This window comes from Phragmites australis, chromosome 18 (genome assembly GCF_958298935.1).
Source record: "Phragmites australis chromosome 18, lpPhrAust1.1, whole genome shotgun sequence".
NCBI classification, from domain to species: Eukaryota; Viridiplantae; Streptophyta; class Magnoliopsida; order Poales; family Poaceae; genus Phragmites; species Phragmites australis.
Genome location: NC_084938.1, coordinates 21,270,110 through 21,282,530, shown reverse-complemented (window position 1 = coordinate 21,282,530; position 12,421 = coordinate 21,270,110). Strand labels below are relative to the sequence as shown.

The 12,421-nt window shown below is 40.4% G+C and overlaps 1 protein-coding gene across 1 annotated transcript; it reads left to right on the top strand.

Annotated features, from left to right (window-relative positions):
- Positions 1–3,763: 3,763 nt before the first annotated feature.
- LOC133898821 (uncharacterized) lies at positions 3,764–10,970 on the top strand. The gene is made up of 11 exons (XM_062339577.1): positions 3,764–4,375; positions 4,483–4,550; positions 7,694–7,764; positions 8,035–8,277; positions 8,625–8,788; positions 8,942–8,997; positions 9,093–9,145; positions 9,237–9,345; positions 9,768–9,865; positions 10,598–10,663; positions 10,766–10,970. The coding sequence occupies exons 1-11, from the start codon at positions 4,017–4,019 to the stop codon at positions 10,790–10,792; spliced, it is 1,314 nt and encodes a 437-aa protein (XP_062195561.1). The 5' UTR covers positions 3,764–4,016; the 3' UTR covers positions 10,793–10,970.
- The last annotated feature ends 1,451 nt before the right edge of the window (positions 10,971–12,421 follow it).

Genomic DNA, 12,421 nt, shown 5'->3' with positions numbered 1-12,421 from the left:
ACTACACTATTGCAGACCTCCTTCTGTCTTTGCTTGGAATTTGTCGTTGTTTGGTTTGGATGTTAATTGTATTTTTCCATAAGAATTTCATAGTTGGAGTTATGTTTTGTACACCTGATTGCAGATTCATCAAGGAAAGTACTAGCAGAAAATTCATGTTGAACATTATTTGCAGACAAACATATCATCTGATTAAATAGGACGCCTTTCATCAACCCCATGTGTTCATAATAAGAACACCAAAAGTTCTAATGCTCGAGTCTTTTTTTAAAGTCAAATATCCTCTTCTTTTTTTAGGTTGTGCTTTTCTTAATTTTTTTTTTCAGACTGGGCTCTTGAACTTTCTTTCTTTGGGTTTCAGTTGAATATGGAGATTGAACATTGCTGCTGCAGAGTTCTTGTCCTTAATATTTAGGCACTCTATGGCACATCTTTTGCATGCAAACAACAATTAGGCAACATATGCGAGCGACATATTATATTAGATGCTTCAATATCTATCCGGTGCTTCTATTTCCAATTTTATATTTTTTCTCATATTTGTATGATTTAAAGTTCCTTAATGCCATAGCAGTTCTTCTCAGACATGTCAATGTGGACAGGAGCTTATTTGCAATGTTTCTGCTGCATTACTACTAACTGGGTCTCATGTCCAGGGTTGCCACAAGCCAGGAATTAGTAGGTAAAATAGCTAAGAAATTAGGATGTAAAATGAAATGCTGTTCATTGGCCAGCATCTAATGTTGTAGCTTGACCGACTATCTCTAGCTCTTTTTTTAGTAATTCTTTCACTGTGCAGCGCTTGCCTTTGATTTTATAGATAAAATATTTGCATCAATAATTGCATGGAGAACATGGTTTTTGCCTAAGTTTTTTTAGATGAATAGATGAATGCATTTTTATCTATACCTGTAATTTTCAACAATTGGTCCAACGCATAGATGTTCCTAGCACCTGTCATAAATCTTTTTCAACAATTGCATGCAACTACTGATGCCAATTGGGCCTTTAGATAGGTGCTCAACTACCAGCTTCTCTATTTTTTAGACTCTCCACTATCTTGGATGAGATAAAAGCAAATTTCTTTTTCCTTTTAAGTTCCTTTCGTGTCTTGCTCCATCCAACCTTACGAGTTGTGTGTGCTGGCTCAGCCTAGCCACGATTAATTGAGAGAATAGATCAAGTTGCACTGAAATTCTAATTTGTGTCTGTTTGATTGAATCGAACTTTATAAGTCAATTTTACTTTGATTGTTTCTATTTAGAACAAATTATTGAAATTAGTTCATTCTCATGCATGAATCTTAATCGGTTTTTCAACTAAAATATACTAATTAATATGAATGTTTAAGACCCAATATCTAGTTGCGCAATTGCATGGACCACCTTGTTGTAATATAAAAAGCACGAGTTAAGCAGATCCAATCCGAAAGATCTCAACCATTCATCACTTAAATCAAATGGCTCATATTGATAGTTAAACCAAATCGCTAACATATATATACACTGTTACTTGTTAATATGCTAAGGGAATGAATCTGGCAAATTAAAGTTTGATCTACTATGAGAAATAAAATAAATAATATTAAATATATTTTGAAACCGTTGCAACGCACGGACACTTACTAGTCCCTGATAAACCTGTGGATCATTCGAAGTCCTGAAGTTCACAGCAGCAACTGTACTTTGCTACTGTCTCCTAAGGCAGTTTAATATTGGAATTCCAGCCTTTTGCTTGCTGAAATAAACACACCAAATATCACCGAGTGCAAAATGCAAGTCGCGAAAAACCTTGTTTTTCTAACAGTGTGACCTTTGTCAGCACATTGATCAGCAGAGGATTGCATTATTTTTCTCTGTTGCATCATTGCATTATAACCTCAATCAAGTTAGTTCCTTGATTACCGCTGAGTTGAGGCGAGAGAATCATGTTTTTTTTTATATATCTGCATGTGTATGTACCATTTTACTGGCTGTATAAATTGAACACAATGTACGAAAAGAGCTTGCCAATCAATTTGTTCTTTTTTTGAAAAAAATATGTTAAGATTTTTGCTGCTGTACTACCCCAGAATATCTTACAATATCAGGTGGTATGCAGCTTGATGATATCTTGTGGGCTGTCTGTGCCCCCATTGATCAAATGTGAAGTCTTATCTGGTTGAATTAGTGTCCAATGAGTCCTATTACTATGGCTCAACAGGATGTATGCAAAAGACGTCCAATCCCAAAGATTTGGGCGCGTTAGAGAGGATGCAAACATGGAGGAAGAATATATAACAGGATCGGACAAGACATCAGAGTCCAGGAAGCAGGACCAGATTGGGGACCAAGAGCATGAGCAAGGGGAGCCACAAGAGTCAATAGGAGCAGCTGCAAAATGGCCGACTGAAGGAACCAGAAACTGCATCCTAATGCTATCTACAACCATTTTTCTTTCATTTCGTTCCTTTCTGATTTCTTTTTCATTCATATTTTTTTTTATTTTTTTATCTCCAACAACTTCTTTTTGAATAAATTCACGAAAGAAAAAGAAAAAAGAATCTCTTTGGAAAAGAATAAAAAGAAAAATTGTTAGAGTACTGAATAAGATGAGATTTTTTTTTATGAAGGGAAATTGAAGATGGTTTAAAGTGTCGATTGGGACATCCTTATCTAGTTTGAACGCACGCTTTATCAGCCAAAGTCAAAGTCAATGGCTAAATGTCCGATTAATTGCATAACCTCTGTGTGACCTGAAAAAGATGGCACTAGCTAAAAAGATGGCATCATTTGAACTACTCTCTGTCCAGCAGGAATGAGCTGAAACCAAAGAGTGGGGCTTGGAATGAACACGACCATACAAACGTAGCAAAAAGCGGAATGAACCTGACCAGAAAAAGCCGATGGACACGAAACAGACTCGTCTCCTGTCCAAGTCACCATGGGAAGTCCCTGCTCTTAGCTTCTCGCATTTTACGCCTATTAAAATATTTCCTACAAAATCCTACTGAAAATGTACGCGTTTCAAATAGGCCATGCTCACCAGGTCAAGATTTCATTACAATTTTCCCAAGAAAAAACCATTTCGTTACAGTTTGTTTGAAAATGCTGCACATTTTATGCGAAACAATTTGATTTGCCGACAAAATCTCCGTGTTCTGGATGAAAAGCCCTTGAAACAATATCCGGCGAGGATCCAACGCTGCAACTTGTGTGTGGTGGCTGCTCGTCTCTCTCGTCAGCATTATCAGGCTGCGGCTGCAGAGCAGGACGAGAGTGCGTTTGGTTGGTCTTGCTCGAACGGGCTATATAAGCGGTCTGAGGTCAGCAGACTCATGAAAGTTATATTTAAAAAAAAATCTAGTTATTTATATCTATTCGAATAGACCATGTTAATTTTTTAACTTTTGTTTAGCCGACCGAATTTGAGATCATATAAGCAGATATTAGAATTGAGTTGTGATTTATTATTTATATAAAGATATTTTTATGATAATGCTAGTAAGTTCACCAGCATGAGTAGACGTAGAAATATATATTTATCGGATCAGGTTACAGAGTAAAGCTCAAATCTAGTTTTACTCCTAAACTAAAGTGATATCGCAACCGTCAGACCAAATTAGAATAGTAAATACAAACAACTAAATGAATCACTTTTCAAGATTATATATACTTATCAGACTAGAAAATAAATTTAGACAACCAAATATATATTTATGTAGTTATATTTTATGATATTTGATAGAGCTCTTACTACTTAAATTCTATAAATTCTATAGAGGAATCGATTATCTGAGGCCATGAACTAAACGGAAGGCATTTCGGCTTTCTTTTTGGTTTTTTCGTTTCGTCACCCCCGCCGCACAGTACAATCGTCGTCATCTTCCCCTGCTCGCCCGAAGCTTCTCTCCCTCCTCTCCTCAGCGCCGCGTTCTCTCGGCCCCCACCTTCCCCGCGAAGTAACCACCACTAGGCACTAGTCCACCACCGCATCTAGGTCGGCACCGCCCTCCCCCTCCTCCGTCTCCCCGCCGGATGATCGCCGCCGGCGCCACCTCGATGGGCTGCGCCGCGACTCCAGCACCCGTGGCCCGGTCCTCCCGGTGGCCGCGCGCCGTCGCGCAGCTCCGCCTGGCGCTCCGCTCCCCTTCTGCGGCGGAGAGGAGTGCTGGCGGCGGTAGCGGGAGATGGATGGGCTGCTTCCGGCCGGTGCCGTCGCCGGCTGCCGCGGCGTCGGCGGTGAAGGAGGCGAAGGGGAAGCGGCCGGAGGTGGAGGAGGAGCCGGCGCGCGGCGGTGGGGAGGACGTGTGGAGCGCCGAGGCCGAGGCGGAGGTGGCTCACGGCGGGGGGTTCCCCGAGCACCTCGTCGTCATGGTCAATGGTCTCGTCGGGAGGTGGATCCGTCTGCCCTGTTGTTTAGTCGCAGCTGCACTTCAGTTGGTTGTTCTGCTTGGGCGTATTAGTAGGCCGTGGCTGAACTCTGCCAATTTTCGTTGTGCAGTGCCGATGATTGGAAGTTCGCGGCGGAGCAGTTCGTGAGGCGGATGCCAGACAAGGTGATCGTGCATCGTGAGTATCCTCTATGCCATTTCATGCTGGATTGTTATATGTAGTTGCTCAGCTGAATCATTGCGTCCTGGATTTTAGCGCTAAGTTTGAAGGCATCTTCATTTGTGCATGTGCACGTTCTATGGTTTTTGGGAGATTATGGGGTACTGGCCATTTTTTCCCACTTTTTGAAAGAAAATCAATTTAGATAGATGACTGTCCATGTCAACTTGCAAATAGTTGTCTAGTTGACGAGAAAGTGGGTCATTAGGCACTTTTGGATTTCTCATCCTATTTATTACACAAGTTTGAGTGCCCGTGCAACTTGCAAATAGTTATATAGTTGACGATAAGACGATAAAGTGGGAGATTAGGCACTTCTCAATTTCTCATCCTGTTTATTACACAAGTTACTGTTTGAAAGAGAAACATGAGATATTGTTTGGATGACATGGTTTATAGATCCACCACACAGTGCGACCAAGTGCTTGTGACAAATCTATTGGGAGACAGTGACTCACATGGGCAATATTATGGAATGAAGATAAAGCATGTACGACCGAGAGTGACGATTAGAAGGAGTGAATAGACGTTTTAACAAATTTCTTTCGAAATCGATAGCCTTCTCCTATTATTAAACCCAACACATCTCAAAAACCACATGCGAAAGTAAGAGAGGCAAGAACAAATTGCAAGACGTCCAAAACCAACACTACTCTTCGATGGATGAGAACTCTATGTTTCATTTAAGGCCATATCATGAGTCATAGCGCATGAAAGCAATCAACTTGAAAAAAAAAACTCCTAATCACAAGAGAACTAGCCACCGGGAGAAGGGATTCTTCAAGTTGATGGATCCAGAGGGTTGAGATAGTTCAAGACTAACTTATATGAGAAGATTAACCCTTTAGCAACAAGAAGAATACCTCTTACAAGACTCAAAAGGAGCAGCTCTCAAGAAAATCAAAAATCAACGAGAAAACAACAAAAACTAACACCAAAACAAGAGAGCCAAAAGCAGGAGACTAGAAAGAGATGAACTCAAGCATATGCAAAAACACTCTCTTCATTAAGCTCAGATGAACGCCCCCTTTTAGCATATTACAAAGTTTTTTCTCACAAAAGCTCTCACCTAAACATAGGATAAACACTCTTCTCTCCCTCTGCACACAACACAAGTGGAAGGCTCTCAAAACTCTCCAAAAACTTTCAAAGGCTCTTATGTTTTTACCAATCATACCCTTCTATTTATAGGCCTAGGGGGCTTACTTAACCTTTAAACAATCATATCTCTAAACTGTCCTTCACTTATAATGCATTCCCACCTACTGAATTTTTCTCTGTCTATCGAATGGCCGTGACGTCTTCATGACTTAGTCTCGCCTCGATGCAAGCTTTGCGATGATGCCATGTGTACTTCACCCTCCTGTGGTTTTGCGGCCAACCAGGAAACCGCCTTACACGCTTCTTAAAGTGTGACTCACAATCACTTGCTTACATCTTAAGCAAGTCTTTCGATGTCGACGCGTGTCTTTCGTCTTGCGATCTTGACTGCCGTCAAGTCCCAATCCCTCGGACCGTTTTGCCACTTGTATCGGCATCCATTTTACTTGATTTTGTCAACACGCCATCTTCATCGTCTATCTCATGCTTTGCTTGACATCCATGTTTACAGCTAGTATCACACTTGACTTCTCCTAACTCTCTCGATCGTCCGGCACCAAGCTCCCCGCTTAGCCCCGATCTTCTCGCTGTCAACCGCTAAGTTGCATCTATCACCTACACACTATAAGACAAGCAAATATTGTACATACAACACCATTTAACTCCATCACGAGTTGGTCGAAATCAAAATCCCTGCAAAAATGACACATCTGAAAAATCGTGAACGCTGGATGATCTGGTGTTCACTCCTCCTGAGTGCCAAACCATTTGGTGTGTTCAACTTAGCATTCCAGACTGCCTGAAATCTTCTCTGCAAGAAATAGTTCGGTGTGTATGCCCACCGTCGGATCATCCTGCGTATTCATTCTTGCGGGAACCTGTTTTGCACTGTCTCTGGAAAACTTACTTCGACAAAGCATCTGGCGTATACATTTCCCAGTGCCAGACTATCTGACGTATATAAGTCCGTCAGAGTTAGTTTGCAACCTCTCTGCAAGAAAAGCTCCGACATTCACTGTGCCCAACATCGGACCATCCGGCGTGAACTTCAATTTTTGCTTCTTCGTTGAAGTGCTCCGGCGTGTACTGTATATGAACACCGGATGATCCGGCGAGTTCATTTTCTTCAGCGCCGGATAATCCAGCGTGTACAATTTTTCTGGACTCAATCATAAACACGCTAACTCTATTTTCTCTACAACTTTGGTTAGTTATGATCATAATTACAATACATAAATTAACACCATTGTCAATCACTCATTACAAATAAATCAATGTATATTTCAACTTGGTTTCTCAAAGCAACTGTGTCCTCCTAAGATCACTTAGCAAAGATTGATATGAGAAAGGCTGTATTAGCCATTGCTACTTCCTGACATTCTTTCCTCATATGCAGTCTTAAGATTCATTTGTAGCAGTTGCATGTCAAATCTTGTGTGATATTCTTTTGTACCCTGTCTTATTCAGAATATGGTTCTCCTGGTTCTGGAATTCTTTTATAGGTCTAAGTTCAAAGGGACTCTGCAAGCACATACATCTTCTTTTATGACTTATCTTTTTGGATCGTGCATATTCGGAAGCTAGCCAGATTTTGGAAATAATAAATTTCACAAAACTACACTTGTAAGAACTAGTTTCAGAAATGCACTATTTGTTGCTCAAAGTTTACAAAATCTGATATAGCATTTTGAGATATTACCAAGTCATGCCTTGTGGCGCAAGTCCATGTCAACCTAACAGTGTTAGGATGAACTGTCTCAATTCCAGGTGGATGACACTTGTCAGTACCTTTGGAGCCCTTAAAAGTGTAGTTCTTTTTTAAAATGTGCTTCCTTGAAACAAGTTTTTTAAAGTGCAATTTTTTTAAAAAAAAAGTTTTGGGAAGAACAATTGTATTTTCGTGAAATCTCTTTTCGAATCGATGGATGCAGCATTGATATCTTCATTCTGTGATTCTCGCTTTTCCTGTGAATAGATTTAGACATAACCTTTCTGTGCAGGAAGTCAATGCAACTCTGCCACCCAGACATTTGACGGAGTTGACTTGATGGGTGAAAGGTTATCGAATGAGGTATATCTTTTGTTCTTACTAATTATTGTCGTCATAGATAGAAGTTACCAGCATGTTCATGGTTGGCCAATCCATTTAATTTGTCTTTTTTTGTAAAATTAACAGCATTCATCCATGGTGTATTTGTTATTGATACAAGCCTTGTTGAAGTTGAAATGTTGATTATGTTAGTTTGCATCCAGCTGACCGCATCTGGGCTTCTATTCATATTTGAAAGACTATGTTTTCAACCTTATTGTCTCATATTGGAACCTAACTGAACTGTTATAGGTTATATCAGTTGTAGAGCAAAGAAGAGGTGTCAAGAAGATCTCGTTTGTGGCACACTCTCTTGGTGGTCTTGTTGCCAGATATGCTATAGGAAAACTTTATAAACCTAGAAGCAGAACTAAGTCTTCTGTTGGAAAGAGCAGTGATGATGTTGAGCACTTGGATGGTCTCATTGCTGGCTTAGAACCTATGAATTTTATAACATTTGCATCACCACATCTGGGTTCAAGTGGAAACAAACAGGTAAGACTGGTCTCTTTCACTATTTTATAAACTAGAGTTAAATCAGTTAATTATGATTTCAGTTAACTTCATGTGGCTAATCTACTGTTATTTAATGTGGTATGAAAGTTTTTGATCTAAGGTTCCAACTAAATTTATGTCAACTAACTATTAGTCATGCGACTTCATAGAATTTTAGTTTGTTACTTTCTTTTAATTTTATGGAGTGTTACTCATATTATTTCTATTTACTTTAGCTTGCCTATAAAGTATGTATAAAGATGAAGTGCCTTGATTTCACTTGAAGTAGAGCAAGAACATTCAAATTCTTCAGTAATGTAAGTCTCATGTTCAGATTCTTCCACCAGCTACCTTTTTTATGTGGCCTGCCTTTCCTTGAGCGAAGAGCATCAGAAACTGCACATTTGATTGTTGGGAGAACCGGAAAGCATTTGTTCCTTACAGACAATGATGACGGCAGACGGCCGCTTCTCCTTCGAATGGTTGATGACTGTGATGATTTAAAATTCAGGTTATTTTATGGATACTTTTCCTTCTACTTTAAATGGCTGATAAATGTGGTAATACATAAATCAGTTTATTTTATGCTTGCCTTCAACTGTCCAAAGTAATTCAAGTATGTTCGGCGGCATCAAGTCTAAGTACAATATGTTTTGTTATGCAGATCAGCGTTGCGCTCTTTCAAACGGCGTGTAGCATATGCTAATGCTAATTTTGACCGTATCCTTTAAGTTCCTAAATTTCTTGTCTTTGTACTCATTATGTCGAGTTACTGTTCTTAGTTCTACAAGATATCCACTTAACTAAATGAAAAGATATGGTCGGGTGGAGAACATCATCAATCCGTCGTCAACATGAGTTACCGAAAGTATGCGTTAGCGATATTTTCATGTTTGTAAAGAAATATACTGATTCATTTATATTTGTTATTGAATCAGTTTATCTTTGTTCAACTCTAGCATCGACTTCTTGTTCGTGATGAGAAGTATCCACATATTGTCCATGTTGATAAGGGAATTACAAACAATAATGAAACCGAAGTCCCTGTCGATCTTTGTGACCCAGAAGGTATGCTGATTTTCGACTGCCAACTTCTCATTAAATCTGTTTTTGATGAGACATGCCATCATGGCTGTGCTGTAACTTTTGTTTTGCGTCATCTGGTGGCCTAGATTTTAATCATGCATGTCTTTCAGTAGTGCTGCATTATGAACCTTTACTTTTACAATTCTCTATGTTCTGATAGTAATGAGGGATTTATTTTGCAACACGGAATTTAGATTGGATAAATTGTGATTCATCCAACAGTTTTAGTTTAAATTTGCTTCATGGAATGATCTCTAAGATAATCCATTAGTGTATTTCCCAATTTCCTGCATAACCTATCTCAACTAAACTGTATGCTTTCTGCAGACTAAGCTGTTAGTTTGTTCCAACCTTGCAAAGCTGATTGTTTAACTACAGCTGACGACAAACTCTATTATGTGCAGAGGAAATGATAAGAGGCCTTACACAAGTACTGTGGGAACGTGTCGATGTAAGCTTCCAGAAAAGCAGTCAAAGATTGGTTGCGCACAACACCATTCAGGTGTGGTTTTTCTCCTTTCCAAACTGTAGTGTGTCTCTCAAGCTCACATAATTGATTGGATGACTTTTGAAAATTGAAGTTCGCTCTTCATTTTTGCCATCTGAACTCCTTAGGAAGCTGAGGTGTAGACTGTACTCCATAGAAGGCTAACTGGTCTGAATGCTGTGTGAGTTGCGTCTAGTGAACATTTCCAGAAGACTGCCAAAAAGAGCTTGCATGTAACTTGGCTATTGCACTAACCAAGTGCCAAAATCCTTTTTACCCTTCAATCTTAAAAGCAACACTGTTATATCTGCGACATAAGAATAACCTAGTTGTAAATTCAATACATACCAAAGAAGAAGAAATGTGATCAAGTGTATCCTTACCTCTTGCTTGCAGAGATGCCTTTAAGTACCTTATAGTTGTGAGCATTGTATTGTGTTACACACTAAACTTACAAGCCTAGTAGATTACTTCAGTAAAATATTTTCAAGATTTCCGTCACTAGCATTATTAAAGCCACCTTGAATCCTGGGAAGCTACTGTTGTTAGTGTTTGTTCCGTGAAGGTTGAAGCTGTCGTAGCTTGTACTAACTGAAGCATGAAAAGATGATGGGTTTTCTCTGCAATTTCTATCCTCTCAACCTTGGGAATGCCCAGTCAATTGTTGCATTACAGAATAAAGCCATAGGCCAAATGGAACATCCGTTACTTATATCTTCGTATGTTTCTGCACTCTACAAATTTCAGGTGAAAAGCTATTGGCTAAACTCGGACGGAGAAGACGTGATCAACCACATGATGGATTATTTCCTCGTCTAGTCCCTGAGCTCGACAACCTACATTGTTGCAAATATTTGTGTCGAAGTTTGTTGAGCAGTGATGATTCAATTTTGCTTAGCCAATTTTTTCTTGTAGGTTACCATTCCCATCCAGATAATGTGATTGATTCTTTAGGCCCGTGTGCTCCAGACGCAGAGCAGAGCCCAGATGTTTCTGATCCTCCCCATCAACAAAGTTAGCTCGTCCAACTGTATCATAATCTGTCCTGCCTTGTATTGCACAACTGAGCTAAACAAAGGTTGACTGAAATAGATTTCTCATGTCTGATTCTGTTGTCTTCTGCCAACTGCTTAACCATACTCGAGTGATTTAGGCTCTGTTTGATATTGAGGTGTATACATGTAATCTCGTTTGATGCAACTGCTTTCAGAAATTTTTGTGTTAGGCTAGCTATTCTTCTTTTAATCCAAGGTTTTGTATAAGTGCTCGAAAAACAAGCAGGAAACTGCAAGTCTGCAGCTGACTCCAGGACTGGGACGCATTTGCATTTTTCCGGGACGTTCCTGACTCGCGGCCCAAGCGGCTTGGGCACAGTCCATCTGGCATGCACGACGAACCCGATTTTTTTATATTTTTATTTTTTAATATTTGTAAAAATATATCTAGACCCGTTGATAACAGTAATCTTAAAAAATAAAAAAATATTGTGTTTTATTACTCATAAAATTTAAAATATTATCGAAATAGTCATAAAACATTCTTGAAAAAAAATATGTTATAAAGAATACTATGATCTAACTCAAAAAAATAATTCAAACAAATATAATTTGTACAATAAGAAAAAAAAGACAAAATTATTGTACACAATCTGAAATTTATCTTTTTTTTTTCTCATTGTAAAGTAATTATTTGAGTTGGAATTTTTTGGAGATAGATTATAGCATCTAGGGATGGCAATTCTACGCACGGGTTCGGTTACTCGTGGGTACCGCGCCCGATGGGTACGGGTATAGGTATGTTTTTCTGCCTACAGGCATGTCGGGTCGAGTACCCTCGAGAGAACGGGTCGAGCACGGGTCTATACCTTTGCCCGCGAGTACCCATGGGCAGACCTAAAATGCCTCACTCCACTGGAAGTATGTGCCCATAGATCCTTCGATTCCACCCCACGTATGGGTCCAGTTGTCCAACCTTATCTTCTCCCATCGTCCTTCTCCATCCCTATCTTTCTCTCCCACTATTTATCACTTCGCTTAGATCTGCACGGGAGAAACCGTCGCTGTAGCACAGCCGCTCCCCGCCTCCAGCCGATAGTGCCCCTCGCCTCGCCCCCAGCCGGCCGCCGCAACAGCACAGCCGCGCCCCCCTCCAGCTAGCAGCACGCCCCACCTCGCCCCCGGTCGGCCACCGCAGCAGCACGGTCACGCGCCCCTTCTAGCTGGCAGCCCCCCCCGACTCGCTCCTGACCAGCCATCGCCGTAGCACGGTCGTGCCCCCTCCAACTGGCAGCCCCCCTCCCCCGCCTAGCCCCCGACTGTCGGAGGATTAACTCCTGTTGCAGAGATCCTGAGGGATCCCTTTTTAGAGATTCGGCTGGGGGGATGATCCTGAATATGTTCACCGGAGAAATAAATGGGTATGAATGCGATGGCCGGTGGGGTGGAATGATCTAATACGGAACGGAGTAAATGCGCTGGTGTTTAGACAAGTTCGGGCCGCACGGAGGCGTAACACCCTACTCCTGTATGGATACTATAAATACCTTAAGAATGTCCATCAAGGATGTTGCTG

Coding starts and splice junctions, on each gene's coding strand:
- LOC133898821 (XM_062339577.1), top strand. CDS start 4,017: ATGATCGCCGCCGGCGCCACCTCGATGGGCTGCGCCGCGACTCCAGCA. Junction 8,789..8,941: donor TGTGATGATTTAAAATTCAG/GTTATTTTATGG, acceptor TTTGTTATGCAG/ATCAGCGTTGCGCTCTTTCA. Junction 9,346..9,767: donor CGATCTTTGTGACCCAGAAG/GTATGCTGATTT, acceptor TATTATGTGCAG/AGGAAATGATAAGAGGCCTT.